Source organism: Stenella coeruleoalba (genome assembly GCF_951394435.1).
Source record: "Stenella coeruleoalba genome assembly, chromosome: 2".
Classification (NCBI taxonomy): domain Eukaryota; kingdom Metazoa; phylum Chordata; class Mammalia; order Artiodactyla; family Delphinidae; genus Stenella; species Stenella coeruleoalba.
The window spans coordinates 177,155,828-177,179,350 of NC_137147.1; the positions used below are offsets into that span (position 1 = coordinate 177,155,828).

Below are 23,523 nucleotides of genomic sequence, written 5' to 3' on the forward strand. Positions count from 1 at the left end.
GGGTGACTAAGAGGCAGGATCAGGATCACCTCTTCCAAGGGACAGAGAGAGAGGCCAAGAGCTTTACTGACAACCATGGTAAGGTGAGTTCCAACAAGTTACACCAAGTACCCCCGGTGTGCCTCTCGCCGGACTACTGTGCGTGGTCAGCATTTTCCACGTTACAAGTCTGGGTCCGTCCAGAAGTAACCTGGGCTTTGCAAACACAAGTGTCTACAGGGGCCAGTGAAATCAATGTAGTGAGAAAAGCAAAAGAAACAGTAACGTGAATGAGGGGACTAGCGCTTCCAAAAGTCTCAAACTCTTGATATTTTCTACATAAATTGAGTTTGAAATGAGAGTATGTTTATCATGTCATTTGAAACTTGTGCACTGCTCTCCAGACCACGCCGCGGGCAGCATTCCAAACTAAATCTTACAAAGCCTGCAATTGTTCTGACTCACAGGATACCGATGTTGTGTTTTATTTTTGTATCTTACAAATTAATTTTAAAAGGAAAGCAAAACATACAAAACACTGTATAACCCTGTTACATAATTTCTCCATTTCTGTTTAATGAGGAATATTCAGAGGCTCAGGTGAGGATCTTGGTGAACTAGAAAGTGCTCCCCAGTTGGAAGAAAGCCAGCTGCTATCACTACGGCCAGTGATTAACATGTGGGTAAGTGACTGGCTCAAGGTCATCTGTCTTGGGATGCATGGAGACAGGACGGTGACCCAGGCCACTGGACGCCACCCACCACCCTCTCAACTATGCTGTCCCATGTCTTGATTTCATTCAGACGTCTTAAGACGGACACGTGAACAAAACCAAGAAGAGAAGTAGAAAAGAGGGCCAATTCAGCAGTACTACTTCTTACTTAACCTAATCAGACAGACCATGACCTATTTCTACCTTTCACAAACAGGATTTAGGCAGAGTAAACCAATTCTGATGACAATATAAGGTTGCTAATCCAGAAGAGAGAATCTGGACTAAAAAAAAAATTTGTTGAATTTATCATGCTCTTGGTATCTGATTTTTCTGGAGATAGTTTTGTAACTGCCATGACATGTTTTTTTTTTTCTTTTTTTTAAATTAATTAATTTATTTATTTTTGGCTGTGTTGGGTCCTCGCTTCTGTGCGAGGGCTTTCTCTAGTTGCGGCGAGCGGGGGCCACCCTTCATCGCGGTGCGCGGGCCTCTCACTATCGTGGCCTCTTTTGTTGCGGAGCACAGGCTCCAGACGCGCAGGCTCAGTAGTTGTGGCTCATGGGTCCAGTTGCTCCGCAGCATGTGGGATCCTCCTGGACCAGGGCTTGAACCCGTGTCCCCTGCATTGGCAGGCAGATTTTTAACCACTGCGCCACCAGGGAAGCCCCCATGACATCTTTTCTCAAGAAAAGAGTTGAAAGATTTCACGTGATAGCTAACCTAGTTTGCCCAGGTCCACAACAGTCTCCCTTCGTTCTAGATCTTTAATGTGTTTAATGTATAACAAAATAAGAAAGATTTAGAAAGATGGATTTATTTAAGGGGCTTCAAACATGAATCACTAATACGTAGACAAGTGACAAAAGGATTACGGTGTATGCACACATCAGTAATGTTAAAAAATGAAAACAATTAGAACGGTGGTTATCAAGAGTTCTGGGAGAAGGAAAAAATCGTCAATGAAACGAGCAGTGTCACAAAAGGTCGCATAAGACAGTGAGAAATTAAACCACTGGAAAACCAAGTTATCCCCAGCAGGGAGGCAGTTTAAGATCTTACCATGGGATGAAGAAGGGAGCTAGAGCAAGCATGCCTAAGTGTTCAATACTTCGGACAAGTTCACAGTCTTACAAAGGACATCCAAAGTCAAGAAGTGAATGAATGAATGAGTGAATGAAGCAACCAAGCAACAAGCTAACCACAGAGACTTCTAAGTAGAAGAACCCGGTGACCTGCTCCCAGCCTCAATTATAAAACTCACAAAAGGGCAGAGCTTGGAAAATCATCTGTGAAATCAAACGTGTATCAGGAAAATGATGACGATGGGACTGAAAGGACGGCAGTGAAACCCTTCTTGCCAGACCTCCTGTCTGCCATGCGTGTCGGCCGCGTGGAGTCCTCACCCTCTCCTTCCCACTTCTCTTCCCTTGCAAGTCCCTTCTGTGACACCCCTTTGCTTTTTCTCACCTTTCCCACTGCAGGCTAAGTCACAGCCTTTCTTTTATCCAACTCATCACAGTGTGTTAGAGACTGGCTTTTGGACTTTCTCAGCCATTGCCTCTCACCAAGTACTCAGCCTCTAAACAGTCAACGTTTAATAGTATAAAAATCCAGTGTGTGTGTGTGTGTGTGTGTGTGTGTGTGTGTGTATTATTCTTTTAATCCTCACATCAATACTATGAGAAGGGACTACTCTTACCCTCATTCTACAGGAGGCATGGAGGGTAAAATGACTTGTCCACAATCGCAGAGCAAGGAACTGGGAGAGTGAGATTTGAACCGAAGCCTAGTGATGAGATGAACTATAACCTACTACAGAAATTAAAACATGTCTAAACCCTCTGGGTAAGATAACTGGCAACCGACAGAGTGGCAATAACACGAAGCCGTAAGACACGTATCATCAGAGACTTGATTGACCAAAAAGAGCATTCTGTGTTTCCTTCTCTCCTGCCACAGGAGAGGAGGTATTTTTCTTTAGCTTCTCAACATTATTAAGAAAAGGATTAACAGGTGTAACGGGAAGGACTTGAGATGGGTGCCCCCCCCCTTTCTTAAGTCTGTTCACCCTGGAGAACACAATTAGAAGGAAACTCACAACTCATGACACCACTTACTCTCTGAATGGGATTAATATTTGCTTCTACTCTTCACAAATACGCTAGAAACAATACCATAAGCTTCTCATATTTCTGTAATACAAACTGCTTTTGATTCATGGTGCAGAGAGTAGAGACTAAGCCAGCAAGGCCCAGGTATGTGCAGCAACGCACGCATCCCTTCCGTACGCTGTGAAAATTGCTGCAGGTAAGGTTCTGACATCCAGAAACACTGCTTTGTTGCATGCCTGGCTGACCAACACGACTTCCTTCTCCAAAGGCAATTAATTATCTGGTTGACACATGCAGGAGGAGAGGTCCCAGGACTGTCTAGAAGCCAAGAAACCAGAAATGACTCCACCATGTGCAAGGAACGGAATCCTGGAAAACTTAGCAAGGAGAGACCGGGTAAAGACATACACTTCACATGTTCAGCTCGTAAGACTCAGAAGTCTCACGTGTGAGTGAGAAAATACAAGATCGGAACAGAATCTACTGCTCGCGGAGCCGCCGCCTCTGAGATCACCGTTAGGCTGTCTACCTGGGGGCTTTATCTGCTGCTCTGAGGACCGGTCAGGCTGTCTGTCCCCCCTCGTCCCCCACCAACGCAGGCCTTGTCTCCACTGCACTGATGACTTCTTCCGCTCATTAAAAGGGGCTGACACTTCACTTAGTCACCGTGCTGCTCTTTACTGATAGAAGGAGAGACGGGCTGGTCCGAAAGACTTCAGGATTCAGGCAGGCTCAGCAGAAGATGCCAATCCTGTCTGTTTCACCCCTTCACTGGCAGAGTTAGCTGCACGTGTCAGGAAAAAATTTCTCCTACGAAGCCAAAACGTTCTCACTGCATTAACAGTGGGGAGGCCACAGTCCCTGACCTGGCCACAGAGACTGGCCTAAGAGCCAGCCCGACCCCTGAAGGTCCCTGATCCTTCCTTCTGGCTTTGGGGTTTAGGAACCAGGGAGCTTCACGGCTCTATCTTCTGCCCTCTACGGTCACGTCCCAGGGACCCCATCCAACCTGTGGCATTGTGTTTATGTTGACGATGCTCACAGCTGTGCCGCCAGACCTCTCTTCTGAACTGCAGATTCTAACCTGCAGTTGCCTTCTTGATTCGATAACCAAAAAGCGTCTCAAACTGAAGGTGCCCAGAGCTCAGCTCACGACCAGCTCCCGTCCTCCAACTCCCTAAGCCACCCTTCCCACCATCGTCCCCGTCCTTCCCGTTCCCTCAAACCTCAGTCACTCTGCGCTCTATCCCCCTCATGCAAATCGACAGTTCCCACTAGATTTGCCTCTGAAACACACCCAGACCCTAACCATTGCCGCCACCTGGATGAAAGCGGAAGGGCTGCCTTCCTTCTGGAGGCTTCAGGGGCTCCTGCAGCTTCCGGAGGCTGCCCACAGCCCTCAGCTCACGGCCCCTTCCACACCCGACTCCAGCCTCGTGATTCCGTCATCACACCCGCTGCTGTCCCTGGCCCTCTCGCCTCCCTCTTCCGAGGGCCCCTCACCATTACGCCAGGCTCACCTGGGGAACCCAGGATAATCTCCCCACCTCAAGATGCGACCTTGCATTGGCAAAGTCCCTTTACCATGCAAACTAGCCTGTTCCCAGATTCCAGTGATGGAGGGGGGAGGGCATCATTCGGCCTTTACCAGAGCATCTCACTCGGTGCCCTTACAGTCCCAGGTCGTCGGGTCCCCACTTCCTGCCTAAGCCCCCCTCTTCCAACTCTCCCCGTCACTCACTCAGCTCCAGCCACACTAGTCTTGGCGCTGTTCCTCAACACACAAGCCCATCTCAGGACTTCTGCACCGGCCTTTCCCTCTACCCGGAAAGGTCCCTCCCTGCCTTAGGTCTCTGGCTAAATGATACCAACTTACGACGGGGCTTTCTTTACCGACACCCAATAATAGAGTAACGCCCCCCCCTCCCATTTAAACACTCTCTTCCATTCTTATTTTTTCCCCAGGGCATTTAACATGATCTCTTATGCTTTCTATCTATCCATCCATCCGTCCGTCCATCCTCCCTCCCCCACTAAAATGTCATAAGGGGTGTTTTGTCTCTTGTTGTATAACCCCCCGAAATAAAACATGAAGTAGGGACTCAGTAAACAGCGGCTAGATAAGTGAATTCTACATTACTGGAAAAGTTTGTTTCCTTGGAAACAAAACCTGGCCTAAAGTAGGAACTTAATTACATTTGAACAAATGAGGAAATGGATGGGTAAATGACAGACCCACATTATATCTAATTTTCTACAGGTATACCGATTAACATAAAATCAAGTGATTTACTGTTTAGGAACCAGACGTAACAGTTAAAGTAACTTATTCAAGGATGTACAACGAAAAAAAGTAATACAATTACGTATTAAAACTCCAACCCAGCCTCTGACTTTATTTTGCAGTGTCCCTGAATGTTCTTAGATCTGACAAGTCAGAATTCATCCAGATTCCCTTGCTTGCTTCAAACCTTACCAACAAGGTTTCAAGTTAATAAACTCCAAATTTACTTTCAGAGGAAATTCCACAGAAGTCTCAAAAGCATTTACCTTGTTTATTCAGATATATAAAAAGTGAACATACAGGGGAGAGAGCGTCATCCACCCTTTAAAACACATCCAGAAGCGACCCTGCTGTAGGGACAGATTATAAGAAGCTTCAAGTCCACAGTCCCTAGCACTGCTCGGCCGCCAGCCAGGGCAGCTCCAAACGACCACCTTGGGTACCAGGTACACAGACAAACGAAGACATTCCTACGGCAGCTGGGTGGTTACCAGGGGGACAGAACCAGAGCAACAATGCAGCTGGCTTGGAACGGAAGAGCAGAACAGCAATTCCTTCCGCAGAGGTCACCTCCTCTGCACTGGGCCAAGGGTTATTCTGGCCTTGCAGCCCACACACCTGCACAGCCAGCCATACAAGCTGCCACACTGAATCTCCTCTCCTTCTGCCAGCATCTGGGGAAGCGAGCAGGTGTTGTGCTCCGTTCACACTTGGAATCTGCTTTCTAGGAATCCTCTCACTGGCACACAGATGGGAAGGAGTGAGCCACAGTGGTTAGGAACACGGACCTGCAAAAGGGGCTGTCAGGATTCAAGTCTTGCCTCCGTGACTCACTGTGTCCCTATGGACACGTCACCAACCCTTTCTAAGCCTTAGTTTCCTCACCTCTAAAAAGCCCACTTACTGTTCTTAGGACACTTACTGGAGACAATGCAGGAAAAGCACTTAACACAGTGCCCTGGCACACGAGGCCTTAATACATATTCCTATAATAGCTATTATTATAGTACTATCTATTATAGTATTCTTGACTTAAAAAAAAGATCACTGTTCAAAAATAATACACCTGTCTTCATCTTAGATAGGGGTTTACCATTTATTTCCAGCTAAGTGTTTGCCTGCAGTTTGGGAAGAGTGCCACCAGGCAGATGCTGAGACGAAGCTTTTCCAGGTAAGGCTAGCAAAAATAAACTCATTTAAAGACTTTCTCCTCAATTCTAGTCCTGAATTAAAAATATATATAATTTGGCCTTGGAGAGCATAACAGAAATGTTAGAGAAATGTGACTACGTGCAGTACGTAAATAGGAAGACCAATGTGAAATTTAAAAATAGAAAGGTACACAGGTATGTGGAGGTTCAACTAGGTATTTTTCTACCAAATTATTAGCGGATAGAAATCACTGATTAATCCAATGCCCTACACCGCCTCACTGTTTGAAAAATGAAATAAAACAAAACGCACATTTTTTTTTCATTTCTCCTCGTCACACTAATCAAGGACGCATGTCAGAAGCGCTAAGTGAATTTTATCAAATTACACAAGAATTGGTCTCACGCGTGGAGATCTGACTCAGTACACTGGGGAGGGAGCAGGTATCTATATTCTGCAAAAGCTCCCCAGGAATTACTAGTGCCAACACCTATGGTTGGCCAATCACTGCCTAGAATCTCTCTTTTGGCAAGAAGGTTTTTTGCCATCGTAAACCTCTTCTCTTGATCCCGTACCCTGCTCCTTAAGCAGGACTGGATGACCCATAACTCAGTGAAGAGACGGACGGTGCCGAGTTACTCTGCAGCCCTTAAAATCAGTACAAATTCAAGACCTTTTACAGCAACAAAGGAGCTACAGAAGATGGGGATGCAGGGATGAAACTCTGTGTTTGTTCCGTGGAACCGGGTGAATGCTTTCCCTTTTAGACTAATGCAGCTCAGCAGAGCTTTCTGTCCCACGGAAATGTTCTATATCTGCATGTTCCTGTAAGGAAGCCACAAGCCACGTGTGGCTACTGAACCCTTGACGTGTGACTCACAGCTTCCAAACCGGACAGCCCAGCTCTGGACAGAAGCCCAACTCAGCCCGCTTGTAGCCTTCCCAGCACCTTGCTATCTGAGGTCCCTGTTTCATGAACTCACTCAGTACTTACCCCTTGAGAAGTTACCTCATTCCTAGCACGTGGGAGGTGCTGGGGACATAGCAGGGAACACAGATAAACCCCCTCTCTCATGGAGCTCAGCACCTGGTTTATAATAACTGCCCTCTTTAAGAGCACCAGACTCATTTGAGGTACTTCCTCAAAGAAGGCTGGGTCAAATGTGTTTTGAAAAACTGTGTTATTTTGCAGATATAGAGAATAGACTTGTGGTTACCAAGGGGACGGCGGGGAAGGAATGGGAGTGTGGGATTAGTAGCTGCAAACTAGTATCTATAGGACGGATAAACAACAAGGTCCTACCGTAGAGCACAGGGAACTATATTCACTATTCTGTGACAAACCATAATGGAAAAGAATATGAAAAAGAAGATACCTGTCTATCTATTTATCTATCTCTATACATGTGTATAACTGAGTCACTTTGCTGTATAGCAGAAATTAACACAATATTGTAAATCAACTCTACTTCAATAAAAGTTAATAAATAAATAAATAAAATTGTTTTCTTTTGGAGCAAAAAAGCAAACAGTCATAGTCTGAGAAGCAATACAGTTCCACGTACTGAAGAAATGGGAGGATACCCAGAGTCTCCACGAGAAAAGAGAGGAGAACTCGTGAAACTTTTCCAGAAGGGCGGCATAACCTCAGTAACAGAATAACTGGTTTGGACGTTATTTCCAAGGAAGGCCACAAGGTCACCCAGAGCCATGTGAAGGACCAGAGTACGAAGATTCAGGGGCCGTGGCGGTAGGCCCGAGGAGCCCCCAGCTAGAACGTCATTTAGCCAATCCCACTGGAGATGGCGTCAGGAGAGAACCCAATTCATGACTGCAAATGGTATCTTTAAGCAGCTGTCATAAACACTTTCACTATTTGGTAAAAGTTTTCAAGGGATTAAAATAAAAAATTAACAGATCCCTCCAAGAAATAACAGTGATGGTTAGATTTTTTTTTTAAAAAAAGCCATCATCGCCACTGGTAAAGGAGGAGCCCTGGGTAAGACCATTACTACTCATCCCAGGCTCCTTCCACGGCACCAGGCAGGCAGCCGAGCTGGGTCATCTTCCATCAGCAGTTTCAAGACACTGGGAGCTACAGCCGCTCAACAGAGCGTCGGGGCAGGACAAACGCGGAACAGCTAAACTCTGGTCAATGACAAATGCTACTAGGAAGGATCAGAACTGGGTGCCTCGGTGGAGGGTTCGTGCTGAGAAGAGGAGACAGGGGTTTTCAGGGCTGCTGCACTGGGATCATTATTATTAATTAAAGCCGGAACTCAGACCATTCATCAGCCACCTTACCTAGTTCCGGGGGCAGAACAGTCAGACGGTTCCCCTGAATGTGGAGCTCCTTGAGCTGAGTAAGCTCCCCGATTTCCTTAGGCAGCGAGATCAGGTCATTATCCCTAAGGCTGAGCTAAACAGAAGAGAAACAAGCGGTTGTCAAGACAATTTTCACGTGAAGAGGCGCTCGACAGAAACTCTCTCCTCGCCCCTGCCCTCTCTTCTTCGAAGGCTCAGTCCTTCCAATTTATTTACAAGTGTCTGCAGACATGCAAGAAAACGGTCTCAGGGGGTAGTGGTTTTATTCCAAAATAAACCGCACTCTGGCTCAAATTGCCTTGATTCCACCCCTACAAGGGCTGCAGGAGCGAAGTGATTTTCTAAGAATTTAGATAAATTACTTACTATCTGCAACTTTGTGAGTTTCCCAATATCAGGCGGCAGGATTTCAAAATCGTTGTCACTTAGATAGAGTGCGCGCAGGGTGGCTGCAAGTTAAACAGCGATATATAAGCAGGGTGGCACGGAACCCGACCGTTAGAGGTCTGATCGATACAAGGGAGTCAGCTTTGATTAATAACCCTGGCGTGGTGAAAAGCCTGTGACACACCTAGGGCTCGGGATAATAACAAGCGGGTCAAACTTAGATTTACGGCCTTATTGTGCAGCTGGTGCGTTCAGGAAAACATCTATATCCAGGAGGACTGAGGAAATTAACGATGTATGGGCACCAGCGGTTTCTGGCACAGGGTTTCAATATGCTTTCGGAAAAGGTAACTATTTTTCTTCGATTACTTCCGATTCACGTGTATGCCTCGATCTGCATCCACAGTGACACCAAGAAAACCACTGTGTCGCTTCATCAATGCTTGGGGCCAGAGGGCTCGTGCGTGTGAACAGAGCTAGGTCAAAACATAAATAAATGACCAAAAGGCTGTCTGGTGATGGAGGCCAAAACCACCGTACACTGTTTCTATCATCAGACTAATTATCACTACTTGTTTCTACAGCCTTAAACACAAAAATAAATGAAGACGAAGGCGTTAAAATAATGAAGTGGAGGGCTTCCCTGGTGGCACAGTGGTTGAGAGTCCGCCTGCCGATGCAGGGGACACGGGTTCGTGCCCCGGTCCGGGAGGATCCCACGTGCCGCGCAGCGGCTGGGCCCGTGAGCCATGGCCGCTGAGCCTGCGCGTCCGGAGCCTGTGCTCTGCAACGGGAGAGGCCACGGCGGTGAGAGGCCCGCGTACCGCAAAAAAAAAAAAAAAAAAAAAAATAATGAAGTGGAGTTTAAAAATAGAGAAAACCCTAACGTAGGCATCATATCGGTAATCAGAAATTTGTTCACGATATTATACACTGATACCAGTCCCCAAACTACTGAAGGCAAAAATCCTAAGGCACGTTCTTATCCTTAACCAAAAGGGAAAAGTACAATCAGATGTATGTTGAATTTGTTTACAGGTATTCAATTACATTCTAATGTCTTAAAATTCGACAGAACTGTATGTTAATATACATAAGAAAAACAATTTCTTCCATGGCCCAAGAAAACATGTTAAAGTTGGTTTCACGTGCTTGACAAAGTCTGGGATAAAGGATATACATAAGGTAAAAAATGAAACATTAAAGACTAACTCAGCAAAGTCAGAATTTCTCGAGGCCAGCTTGTCACTATTTGGAGAGGCAGAACATTTACCTAAAGACAGCAACTCTTTCCTAAAGAGTTCACGAGTCCTCGGGAAAACCAGTTTTTCCTATTTTTCGCAAGCATCTGCAGCAAGAAATGCGTTTGCGTATAAAAGGATAAAGTGTGTTCATATGTGACTAACAATTTCTTAATGTCTGATGGTATGCTATAGACAAAATAGACTACGTCAATAAAAACACTTCTTAAAAGGCTTAAACAAGAATCCTGGCTAGAAATGTTTAAGATTCTTGTTAGTGGTTTATTAATAGATATTTTTATAAATAACTGATTGGAATATCTTTGGGCAAAAAGCCTACAAAGAGTTAACAGCAATACAGGAAGAAGACACACATTACGTCTTTTACATGCTCTTTAAAAAGAAAGTCAAGTTCTCTTAGCTAAATGTGAGACTTGATCTCATTTAGGTAAAAATCTCTCTCAGAAAGTTAATATGACATTACCAAGTCCACTTGAGTGCAATGGTGTCAGATCACGATATATCAAGTATACATACTGCTGAGCTATGAGGGAATATTCAAAGGAATCTGAAGGGGGAAAAAATGTATCTGTCCAATAATTTCTCTTGGAGTTTGGGCCCTGGCAAATAAATTTCCCATTTAGAACGCAAAGGACCATTTTAAGGAGATTTATAGAATTAAAAGTTTCTTACTCAGGTAGAAGAAGTTTCCGGGGAGAGAATTTTCATTCAAGTTGTTATAAGTCAAATCAAGGACCTCCAGAGCTGGGAGCGATCCAAATCCTCGAGGCAGAGTGTTGAGTCTATTCATGCTGTTGTTAGGGGGAAAAAAATGCAAGACGTCACACACAAAACGTGTATTTATACAGACTACGCCAATCACCTCTGTGTCACGGGCCTAAGAGCCGCACGTGAGAGGCTCAAAGCTCAGAAGACTGCCATAATTCCATCCGCTTTACGTGATTTTAACCAGCCTAGTAATTCTAGTCAGAGAATCCACACGTTCAGGAAACGTGAAAATGTCTTAGTTGTCACTCTCTCCAAAGGTGATGCTCAATCATTGTTTTACACAGAAAATTAGAACATCACAACATATCCATCCTTCTAGAGGAAGACTTCCTTACGAATGAAGCAATAATAGGACCTCAAAAGGTGCATATGATTAGTTCTAGCAGTTTTCTGGTGGCATCTTTAGGATTCTCTATGTATAGTATCATGTCATCTGCAAACAGTGACAGTTTTACTTCTTCTTTTCCAATTTGTATTCTTTTTATTTCTTTTTCTTCTCTGACTGCCATGGCTAGGACTTCCAAAACGATGTTGAATAATAGTGGTGAGGGTGGACATCCTTGTCTTATTCCTGATCTTAGTGGAAATGCTTTCAGTTTTTCACGATTGAGAATGATGCTTGCTGTGGGTTTGTCATATGTGGCCTTTATTATGTTGAGGTAGGCTCCCTCTATGCCCATTTTCTGGAGAGTTTTTATCATAAATGGGCGTTGAATTTTTTCAAAAGCTTTTTCTGCATCTATTGAGGTGATCATATGGTCTGTATTCCTTAATTTGTTAATATGGTGTATCACGTTGATTTGCATATACTGAAGAATCCTTGCATCCCTGGGATAAATCCTACCTGATCATGGTGTATGATCCTTTTCATGTGCTATTGGATTCTATTTGCTAGTATTTTGTTCAGGATTTTTACATCTATGTTCATCAGCGATATTGGTGGATAAAGAAGATGTGGCACATGTATACAGTGGAATATTACTCAGCCATAAAAAGAAATGAAACTGAGTTATTTGTAGTGAGGTGGAGGGACCTAGGGTCTGTCATACAGAGCGAAGTCAGAAAGAGAAAAACAAATACTGTATGCTAACACATACATATGGAATCTAAAACGAAAATGTTACTGATGAACCTAGTTGCAGGGCAGGAATAAAGAGGTAGACATAGGAAATGGACTTGAGGACATGGGGTGGGAGGGCGAAGCTGGGGCGAAGTGAGAGGAGCATCGACATATATACACTACCGAACGTAAAACAGTTGGCTGGTGGGAAGCAGCCGCATAGCACAGGGAGATCAGCTCAGTGCTTTGCGATGACCTAGAGGGGTGGGATAGGGAGGGTGGGAGGGAGGCTCAAGAGGGAGGGGATACGGGGACATGTGTATGCATATGGCTGATTCGCTTTGCTGTGCAACAGAAACTAACACAGTATTGTGAAGCAATTATACTCCAGTAAAGATCTATTTTAAAAAAAAAAAAGGGCTTCCCTGGTGGCACAGTGGTTAAGAATCCGCCTGCCAATGCACAGGACACGAGTTCGAGCCCTGGTCCGGGAAGATCCCACATGCCAGGGAGCAACTAAGCCCGTGCGCCCCAACTACTGAGCCTGTGCTCTGGAGTCCGCGAGCCACAACTACTGAAGCCCATGTGCCACAACTACTGAAGCCAGCGCGCCTAGAGCCTGTGCTCCGCAACAAGAGAAGCCACCGCACCGCAACGAAGAGCAGCCCCCACTCGCCACAACTAGAGAAAGCCCATGTGCAGCAACGGAGACCCAATGCAGCCAAAAATAAATAAATTTATATACATATAAAAAAGATACATGTGAAGCCTCATAGTTTTCACACTTCTGCTTCATTTGCTTTCATGTATTCCTCTCAATGGGAGACACACCCCCCCGCAAAAAATCACTTTTTTTTTGTTTGTTTTGCAACTACTAATAGTAGTTCAAAATCATCTCTAATTAGAATCAAGGTTGCCAGGGACTGGGGGAGGGGGGTGGGGAGCTGTTTAATGGGTACAGAGCTTCAGTTTGGCAAGATGAGAAACTTCCAGAGATTGGCTGCACAGCAATGTGAATATATTTAATGCTTCTGAATCATACACTTAAAATAGTTAAAATGGTGTATTTTATGTTATGTGCATTTTATCACAATGGAAAGTTTTTAAATATATGTATACACTCCAATGAAAGCTAAGGAAAGCTAAGGAAAATATTTTCCTATTAATGTTGTACTTTCTTCAAGACTCTTATTTTTCTTAATGTGGTTCTCTTTGAACACACTGAAAACCCAATTTAAAAAAAACCTTTTTTTAAATCTAATAAGGCTGACAAATATTGAAAGGTGGGAGGGACTGTGACACTAAAAATAATTCTAGACACCAATGCTTCTCACATGAGGTACAACCCTGTTCACACCCACCAACCAGGCCTCCGAAGAAATAGCTGATAGCGGAGAAAGAAACCTAGAAAAAAGCGATGTCCACCTCTTGATGGGTATAAAACCTTAGGCTAGCTTTACAGTTAGCAAAATAACCTCCACTACAATTTACTATACTGCTAACCACTAATATTTTCTATGAATTCACAATCTGTGAAGCACACTTATGTCAAGTGTTCACCTGGGTCTTCAGAACTATCGTGGAATGTCGGCAGGACAGTACTTATAATGATCTTGGAATTCTGCGATTAAGTCACAGGTTAAGACAGGTTAAGTACCAAGGAGCCCTGACTCTACTGATGAGAATGACAGGTATCTGACAGCACCCAGCACTCGTGGAGGCCAAGGCACCCCTAATCCCTGGACCCCGATGTGAGGATGCTGAGTAAACGGAGGGAGAAGAATCAGAGACAGTGAGAAAGGCACAGAAGTACACATCGGGCGCTTCTTTCTTTAAGCCTTGCTCTAAGTTACCCACTTTTGAAAACGACCAATAAAGTTTTTCTTTCCAAACACAGAAATACACTTCTGAAACATAAGGTGCAGGAAATCCACGCTTAGACTTTCTTAGCGGGAAGAGGCATCTCACCAAAAAGAGAGAGCTCTTGCCCAATCTCCAGCCTAGAGCGAGCCTGAGCCTGTCCCCCTCTCTGGGTGGCAAGAATCGACTAAACAGCAGGTTCTCTTTCTCCTTGAGCGAGAAACCAATCCCCCCAACCTGTCAGGAACTCAGCAGAGCCCCTGTGCAGTCGGCAGCAGTGACAGCAGTGGGCCCGCTAACCCGGAGGGCAGAAAGGAAGCCCTAACTTAAATGCCTCAGAAGGCCTGGAAGCAGAGTCGGTTCCACTGCCAGCAATGCCAGGAGCGCAGGACCTGTTCCTCTAGACACCAACACCGGACAGCCCGGTCCCTGGCACTGTCAGGGGAGGCACTGTCATGCACTGCCTACCCCGAAGGGGGCGCTCACGTCCATCTCCAGCTACACATGGGAGCTGCCTTTTTCTTTTTCAATTTTTATTGGAGTCTAGTTGATTTATAATGTTGTGTCAGTTTCTGCTATACAGCAAAGTGCATCAGTCATGCATCTACATATGTCCCCTCTTTTTTAGATCCTTTTCCCATATCGGTCACTACAGAGTATTGAGTGGAGTTCCCTGTGCTCTACAGTAAGTAGGTCCTTATTAGTTATCGATTTTATATAGAGTAGTGTGTCTATGTCCGTCCCAGTCTCCCAAATGTATCGCTCCCCCTGGGAGCTGCCTCTTTTCAGGGCATCCCTCTGAGAGCTCTAGCACTCAAGGTTGCCCTGAGAGGTGACAGCAAGGGGAGAGGAAAAACACAGCTGGGATGGAGGTCCAGCTCCAGCTCTTGCGGGCTGGGTGGCCTTGGGGAACTTATTCGGCTTCTCTGAGACCCAATTTGCTCAACTCTGAGAGGAGGGGAGCGATACCCTCCCAGCAGGACTTCCAGGAGAGGAGAGAGAAGACATGGGAAGCCCCTGATGCAATTCCTGGCTCCCAAGTAGGTTCTCAAGAAACGATGGCTATAACTACAACTAGTTCTCAGGAGGTTTGAGAGAAATTTTGATCCCGCCTCCAAGAGGCGAGCTCACCTGAGGAGACCGTGGAGTGCCTGAACCATCAAGGATGGTTTCCCCATCTGCTTAATTTCCAATCGATTCAGGTGTTAAAGATAAAGCTGCTTAGGACTCAACCACGCCCAATGGTTTAAGTTCTCCCGTTTGCAGGTGAGCATCTTCCAAATGCTTATGGAAATGGGAAGACACCCACGTACAGTGGAGAACTTTATAAAACCGGAGAGTCAGAGGCTGTTTGGCATCCTTTCTCTTTCCTCCTCAAAAGCTACAGGAAGACCTATACGAGCACTCCCCTTTTGGAACACTCTGATCTCCAGAGGTCCTCTGGGGCTTCTCCTGATTCAATAAAACCTTCTTGCCTGAAAGGCAAGTATTTTTCTCTCCTCCACAGATGACGTGCTCACATACTTAGCCAAAGAAACAAACAAACAGAAAAAACAAACGCACGAACACTGAACACTGTGCTTAGCGAAAACTTTTACGTCTTCACGAGATAAGCTTCACCATCTCACTAGGTCAAAAGTTATTCCAGAATAGCTGGCACGATGCTCCTGCCGTGAGGTCATCCCCGAAATGATGATCAACTTGGACCCTATGCAGCTTTACACTGTTTGTCAAATAACTCAGCACAATGAATGACACTGCAAGAATGAAGAGCATAATTCAACTTTCCGCTCTTTATTCAGATGGCCTAAAAATCCTTTCCAGTTTTTTGCGGTATGCGGGCCTCTCACTGTTGTGGCCTCTCCCGTTGCGGAGCACAGGCTCCGGACGCGCAGGCTCAGCGGCCATGGCTCACAGGTCCAGCCGCTCCGCGGCATGTGGGATCCTCCTGGACCGGGGCACGAACCCGTGTCCTCTGCATCGGCAGGCGGACTCTCAACCACTGCACCACCAGGGAAGCCCCCCTTTCCAGTTTCGAGATCATCAGAATAAATAGCAAATAGGATATAAAACTTTAAAATCAACTTCTGATTGAACGCACAGTTTGGATCATGCCTATACGTGGCCTAACTGCTCTGCTGTAGTAGGGCCACCTGTGTGTAGGTTTTTTTTATTATTATTCTGGTTGTTTATTCTAAGGAGTCCTCTGTGCCTTGCCTTAACCAGGGGTATGTAGGTATAATTGTTCATGCCATTCGAGGACAGAAGTATCATTTGTGGAAACTCATCTTAATTCCTTCCCCAGAGAACTAAGAGTTGCGTTCAAACTCTGACAACCCCATCTGCGTAGCTACGTACTTAAACACAGAAAGTGCTACACAATCAGCAAATCACCAGGAGCCAAAAATGAAAACAGCTCCAAAGACGACAAGGAGGCAACTCAGATGTGATTGATAAAAAAGGGAAAGTTCGGGCTTCCCTGGTGGCGCAGTGGTTGAGGGTCCGCCTGCGGATGCAGGGGACGCGGGTTCGTGCCCCGGTCAGGGAAGATCCCACATGCCGCGGAGCGGCTGGGCCCGTGAGCCATGGCCGCTGAGCCTGCGTGTCCAGAGCCTGTGCTCCGCAACGGGAGAGGCCACAACAGTGAGAGGCTCGCGTACCGCAAAAAAAAAGGAAAGTTTACAACTCTGTCCTGAGGCGTCCTGAACCCAGCCAATCAAAACCTGTGCTCATTATCTCCCCCTCAAAGCTGTCTCCACCCATCCCTCTATATCAGCTATCCCATCCCATCCCATCCCATCCCATCCGTACAGCCTCATCGATTTTACCACTGCTATCTATTTTTCATATAAAATCCCTCCCCCGCCTTCACTGTCCCTGCCCTAGTTCACCAGGAACGCTAACCTGGCAGCCTCACAGGTCTCCTCTAACCTCTCCTCCGCGTGATCTTCATACGAAAATCATCTCACCTCGTCTCACGCCCGCCGCTTCCCTGTGCACACTCCCCAACGGCAGGGCGAGACCAGAACTCCTTCATCTGACACACACGCCCTCCACTAGCACTCAACTCCCTGCCACTACAGACATTTATTTCTCTACAGGCTGTTTCCCCAACTGTGACATACGCTCCCTGAGGGCTGGACAGCCAGCACCTGAACGGCTCCTGGCACAGAGCAGAGAGCTCAAGACGCGCTCATGGAACACACAGCAGACCCGTGTGCTTCTCTGCCTGGCCTCACCTCCCACCTCACCTCCCCCCGCCTCACCCTTCACACTCAGCGACCCCACGCAACTCGCAGCTCCTGGAGCGGAAGTCCTGCTTGCAGTCGGAGACATCGTCCCCTCCTTGTGAGTCTTCTCAGCCTTGAGTCTCGGCTCCAACACGACCCCCTGCAGGAACCCTTCCGAGAATCTCACCTGAAGGCTAACGTGCCCCCTGTCACTCTCTCCGACTGCCACACTCAGCGAGCCAGCTGCACCCCGGCCCTGCTCATCGACAGCCGCTCTGCCTCCATCCTGAAGGCCAGGGACTGTGACTTTCACCGCCGATCCCCAAACAAACAAGGCTCCTGATGCAGAAAAGGCAATGACAGGGCTTCCCTGGTGGCACGGTGGTTAAGAACCCGCCTGCCAGTGCAGGGGACACGGGTTCGAGCCCTGGTCCGGGAAGATCTCACGTGCCAGGGAGCAACTACGCCCGTGCACCACAACTGCTGAAGCCCACGCACCGCAACTACTGAAGCCTGTGCACCGCAGCTACTAAAGCCCACGTGCCTAGAGCCCGTGCTCTGCCAATGAGAAGCCCACGCGCAGCAACGAAGACCCAACGCAGCCAGAAATAAATTAAAAAAAAAAAAAAGGCAATTACATAGTCCTGAGATAAATGAACCCATAAATAAAACAATGATGATGATAAAAGTGAACATTCAGGTATGGCTTACTATGTCCCAGGTACTATTCCTAGCATTTTTTTTTTTTTAGTGAAAGAAGGTTTTATTCAGGGAGATACACACTCCACAGACAGAGTGTGGGTCATCTCAGAAGGCAAGAGACGCCAGGGTACGGGGTTGTCAGTTTTTTTAGGGGTGGGTAATTTCAGAGGCTAATGAGTGGGAGAGTATCCCACCTATTTGGGGGAAGGGGCGGGGATTTCCAGGAATTGGGCCCCCGCCCACTTTTCGGCCTTTTATGGTCCGCCTCAGAACTATCATGATGCCTGCAGGTGTGTCATTAGCTGATGTGTTACAATGATGTTTACGGAGGCTCAAGGTCTAGTGGAAGTCGACTCTCCGCCATTTTGGACCTTACCTATAACTATTAACTCACTTAGTAAATGATAAGGAGATTAACAGTAAGAACACATGTCTAGTACATACATCTTGTCTTAGCTTCTTTCTTATATGCAAATGAAATATTAGGACTTCATAATTTTCAAATCAGAGATGTAAACGGAGGGTCCTTTCTTTTCTGCTCTGCCAGAGGGGTACACAGTCTCTCTATTTGTAGGAGGAAGAAGCTATCTGATATCCAGCTCTAAACCCTACTTCCCCTCAGACCTTGGGAGAAAAGAATGCTCGCGGAGCTTACAAAGGGCGTCTCTCCACCAGAGTGAACCGCAAATTAAGGGTGTCTAACCAGACCCCTGGTGGAAAAACATAAACTAAAAATCAGTCCATGGATGATTTTTTTTTCATGATTGCTTCCTAGTAAACGGATAAATACCTGGCCCGCGTCTACAGCCACGCCATGTAAATCACGAATGGAATCACAGCACTTAGTGGCCGTAATTTAATGAATGTATTATTCTACACGGAGGATGAGGCAAGAGTGGGCAGTTTCCTTGAACAGCTACAACAATGAAGCTGAAATCCAGTAGGTCCGAGTTCTGGGTACCAGTTAGGTGTCTGACGGACAAGGCATGGCCCTCCCAACAATGGGGTTCTCTGCCGAGCTCAGCCACTAACCTCAGGGGCAATCAGCAGTAAGTCACTTAACCTCTTGGAAAGGGCTTGGCTTCCTTCCACAAAATGAAGGCGGTAATGCCTGCCCTTCCTCCTTCCCAATTGTTAAGAGGGTCAAATACCAGTATGAGGACTCTGAAAACTGTAAAGCATTGTAAGAGCACAAGGTATTATTATTATTCACTGCACCCTGATTCTGCAACCTCAGCTGAATCAAAACTCCTCTCTTCACCTTTGTATAAAGAGAAACACAGGATTATAATATCTCGACTGTAAAAAAGAAAAACTGTAAGAATCAATGAAGCAGTGTTGGGAAATGTATCCTCCCGTCCGTAGATAAGGAAGGTGCTTTGGACACTATTTCTACACTACACAGAGAGAAAAAAATAAAGCATATTACAATTGGTCTGCACAGTTCCTCCTAGCTATGCAAATAGGTTCCTTCCCGGTCAACATAACAGAAATAAAATTTTGTTGGAAACAAAATACAGTAAAAAAAAAAAAAAAAAAAAAAAAAAGACTCCCTTATTGCAACAATTAGCTTCTCAATTAGTGCGCGAATAGATATGCGCTAATGTAGGCCACTGGAAGGATGTATTAAAACAATAAAACTTTTTTAAAAACCTAACGTACAGAAAGAAATTAGAAATCAGCTTCTCCTATGTAATCCTATAAATGGCAAACCCCGCCCTCGCCCTTGGCCACACCCCTTTTTAAGCCCCTCCTCTTCTCAGTTTCCCTTCCCCTTCGGGAGACTCACCCCAGGTTCAGGTGTTTGAGTTTCTGAAGGCTGCTGATCTGCGTGGGCAGCTCCTCAATCTGGTTATTAAAAAAGTTAAGCACTTCCAAATTCTTCAGTTCTGCTATGTTTGGCGGTACAGCTACGGAGACAGAAACGCTGAGTGTGAATGCAGGAACATTTGTTTTCCTTTCAAATGAGAGAAAGATGAAACTCCAGCATGACCATCTTGTTCACGTATATACATCTTACTGAATTTCTGTAGGTGTTTCTTAGGTGGTAGCTCACCACCCGCTAGACATAGAAATGTTTCTTTAAAGGGCAGAAGAGAATTTCTGTGCCATAAACAGTCTATAAGTGAACATTACAGAGCATTATATACTTCTATTTTTTTAATTTAATTTTTTTCCTTCCAGTTTTATTGAGATACAACTGACATACAGCCCTGTATAAGTTTCAGGTGGACAGCATAATGATTTGACTTACACACAACATGATCATCGCAATAAGGTTAGTGAACATCTATCATCTCACAAAGGTACAAAAGAAAAGAAAAAGGAAAAAAATGTTTTTCCTTGTGATGAGAACTCTTAAGATTTACGCTCTTAGATGTAAAATTATACTTTTATTGTTGTCATGTAATGACTACTAATCGTCTTCTTCCTTTTGGTTTCCTCACATCTCCACCAAATGAGAGTCAGCAAATTCCAAATCCCTTCCCGAGTAATGTATCATCAGCTGTTTCAATAATCTGTTATCTGAAGAGCTGTTCTCTTAACACTGGACTCAACCACAATGATTTTTAAACTCAACCGTGAATGATGAAAACAGTCCACCTGCTTAGTTTCTGATTTTGGCCTCTGGCCTTCGCACGTTGATCAATACACACACAAACCCTTATATCAGGTTAGCAACATATCACGGCACTGTTATACAGCCGTGTGAAAAATGAACTCAGTAGCACGATATGAATATGAGTCTGCAGGTCAAGAGTGGTTAATTTATAAACCATGGGGGAGCTGAAAGGTTCTTCCCTCCCTAGAGTATACACCTGCCAATACAAATGTAAAAGCCAAAGGCATCTTTACCTCAAAAGTACTCTCAGCGGAAAGCCTTGCAACAGACTGTACTTCATCTACCCCATTGCTGCTTCAGTCTTTCTACAAACACTGGTTACGGGCCACCAGCTCATCCAAGGTTCATGTAAACTCTTAATACCAAGACTATTCAGGTAACTGAAACCATGGACAAAGCCCTTGGGTACAAGAGAAGAAAGTGTTATGTCTTATGTCAGTACATCTTCTTCCCATCCCAACACCCCCCTCCAGGGGTGCCCCAGAAGACTGGGGAAACCTGGGGGCACTTTGCTTAGAACCACGACCAAGGTGTGCGTAACATTTCCAGACAGACACCTGAGATATTTACGGCGTCGTGAATGTGGGTGAGCCCTATCTGTACGATACAGCTGCAAAAGCATATGTCCTTAGCTGTGTCATCAATAACACACTTTTGCGGGAATGAATGGTATTCACTTTGTGCAAACGACCGCGAACAAGTTCATCAGGCTGTACCTACTAGGTTTCTAGGTGTTCGTTTACCTGTTCTCTCTACCTGGACCCTGAAGTGTGTAAAGTGCAAATCTACAGATGGTTACAGCCCTGCTCAGAAACTTCACCCTTTCCCCGTTCACCCTCCAGCTACCATTAAGCTTCTCTCCCGGTGCATTCATCTAATTAGTCTGAAAAGCAATAAAGAAAGTTAGTGCGACCAGGAGAAAATGATGGTCTCGATTTGACCACAAACCAAGAATAATGCAGCCAGAATTACTGCCACCTTCCTGAAGTTACTTTGCCAATGCAATTAAATGCTGGTCCGAAGGTATCGCCTTTTTTGACAGGATGAGAGATTATTTCACTCTCCTTGCTAAATCAGTCCAATTTAAAACCACAAATTATGCTAAATGTGATTTAGGGCTTTGTTTTGTGGACACAAACAATAACCCCACATTCGATTTACTCAACCTCTCCCAGATTTCTGGTGCGCATGTGAATTTTTTGCTAAAGACTCCATTTAAATGAGAAGGGGAAAAACTTACACAGCTAAGTCTTCCTAAACTACAGAAACCAGCCCCCTCCCCGCCATAGTTAAATCCAAAAGAAATTGACCTTCAGACCTATCTGGATGGGATAACCTTTGCTCTTTCAACAAACATTTAGAGAAGGCTATTCTGTGCACAGAAGCATCAACTTTTAGCGCCTAGCGTTTCAATACTTTTGGGATAAAGTAACAGAGGCATGCTATTTAAAGAAAGTAAGTTACAAAAGAAGGGGTATCAGAGTCATCAATGGAGACAGGTCTAGTGCTTGGAAAGCAAACCAATCCCAACAAAACTGTCCACAAAAAAACAACCAGTTAACAATATGAGTAACAGCTGTGCGGTAACCAAACCATACACAGATCCACGAACACGTTACGAGAAGCTATTCTAAAAAGGGAGCAGCAACGTGTCACCAGTCAGAATATCCTGGTGCAATTTTCAAAACAGCTACGTGACATGCTAGCAAGAAGCAGCATTTTAAAATACAACCAAGCAGGGACTTCCCTGGTGGCGCAATGGTTAAGAATCCGCCTGCCCGTGCAGGGGACACGGGTTCGAGCCCTGGTCCAGGAAGATCCCACATGCCACGGAGCAACTAAGCCCGTGCGCCACAACTACTGAGCCTGGGCTCTAGAGCCCACGAGCCACAACTACTGAAGCCCGTGCACCTAGAGCCTGTGCTCCGCAACAAGAGAAGTCACCGCCATGAGAAGCCCGCGCACCGCAACAAAGAGTAGCCCCCGCCTGCTGCAACTAGAGAAAGCCCGCACGCAACAACGAAGACCCGATGCAGTCAAAAATAAAAAATAAATAAAAATACATACAATATAACTAAGCAGTGAGCATCAATATATTTCTTATCATGCATCTGAAATGTTCCTTTTCCATCCATCTGTCCAGCTTCTGACCATGACCCCCCAGCAGTACACACGCAGCCTACAGACAACAAGAAGCTGAGTCCACAAAAGAAACAGAGGGGCCGTGTAATGGAAGAACCCAGGAGGCCTGGCCTGCTCATCCCGGGCTGGCTCTGTACTCCCCGATCAGCCCTGAACCTGCTGTGTGTCCTTAACTCAACTCACAACCTCTCTGGGCATCCGTTTCCTCCAGTAAAAAAAAGAAGACTGGATGATGACCATGTCTACATTCCATTCCGCCTGGCTGTAGCATTCTAGGATTCTAAGAAGAGCTGGATTGTGAAAATCGATGATACGGGTTTAAATAATGCAACAAACGGGGCCCTCAGTTAGGAAGCTCCGCCATGCAGAACTTTGCTTATGACAGAGAATTCAGTATCATTTTCTGTCTAACCAATGATGGCTGCTTCAATTTTGAGAATTCAGTTGCTAGAGGAGGTTGCAGAAAGGCCCCTAAGGACTCTCAGGTGTGCCCTGTCTCCTACATGCCACTCTCTGCTTTGGTCAGAGGATCGGTGACCGCTGGGGATGCGCTAGGCCCAGAGCGCCTGCCGTGCTTTGCAAAAGGGGACAAAGATGACGTCACGTCCCCCAGGAACTACGTATGCCCAGAGACTGATCTCAGCGTATCTTCTGGCATTTGTAATTATTCAGACTAACAAGCCCAGGAAGACCCTCTCTTCCTTCAAGTCCTTCTCAATCTGACAACCTGAAAATTATTCTAGAGTTTCTTCTAGAGAACCATGTACCGGCCCAGACTCAGCAATCAGCCACTGCACGGTTTCTGAGTGGTTCCACGACAGGAAACCTGAAGTGCCTGGGGGGCTCGGGGACGGCGGGCAAAACGGGGCTCGTCTGATCTCCATGAACATCTCTTTACAAAGCTCCCTGGGGCAGGAGGCAC

The 23,523-nt window shown here is 45.7% G+C and overlaps 1 protein-coding gene across 4 annotated transcripts in view; it reads right to left on the reverse strand.

Annotated features, from left to right (window-relative positions):
* The window catches only part of RSU1 (Ras suppressor protein 1), a 275,988-nt gene that overhangs the window by 215,149 nt on the left and 37,316 nt on the right, over window positions 1–23,523 (reverse strand). For all 4 annotated transcript variants that reach the window (XM_079913092.1, XM_079913091.1, XM_079913089.1 and 1 more), the window contains 4 exons: window positions 19,626–19,746; window positions 10,889–11,007; window positions 8,934–9,016; window positions 8,547–8,661 (listed from right to left, as the gene is read on the reverse strand). In XM_079913092.1, the coding sequence (XP_079769218.1) occupies window positions 8,547–8,661; window positions 8,934–9,016; window positions 10,889–11,007; window positions 19,626–19,746 (438 nt within the window). The remainder of the gene's footprint in view (window positions 1–8,546; window positions 8,662–8,933; window positions 9,017–10,888; window positions 11,008–19,625; window positions 19,747–23,523) is intronic.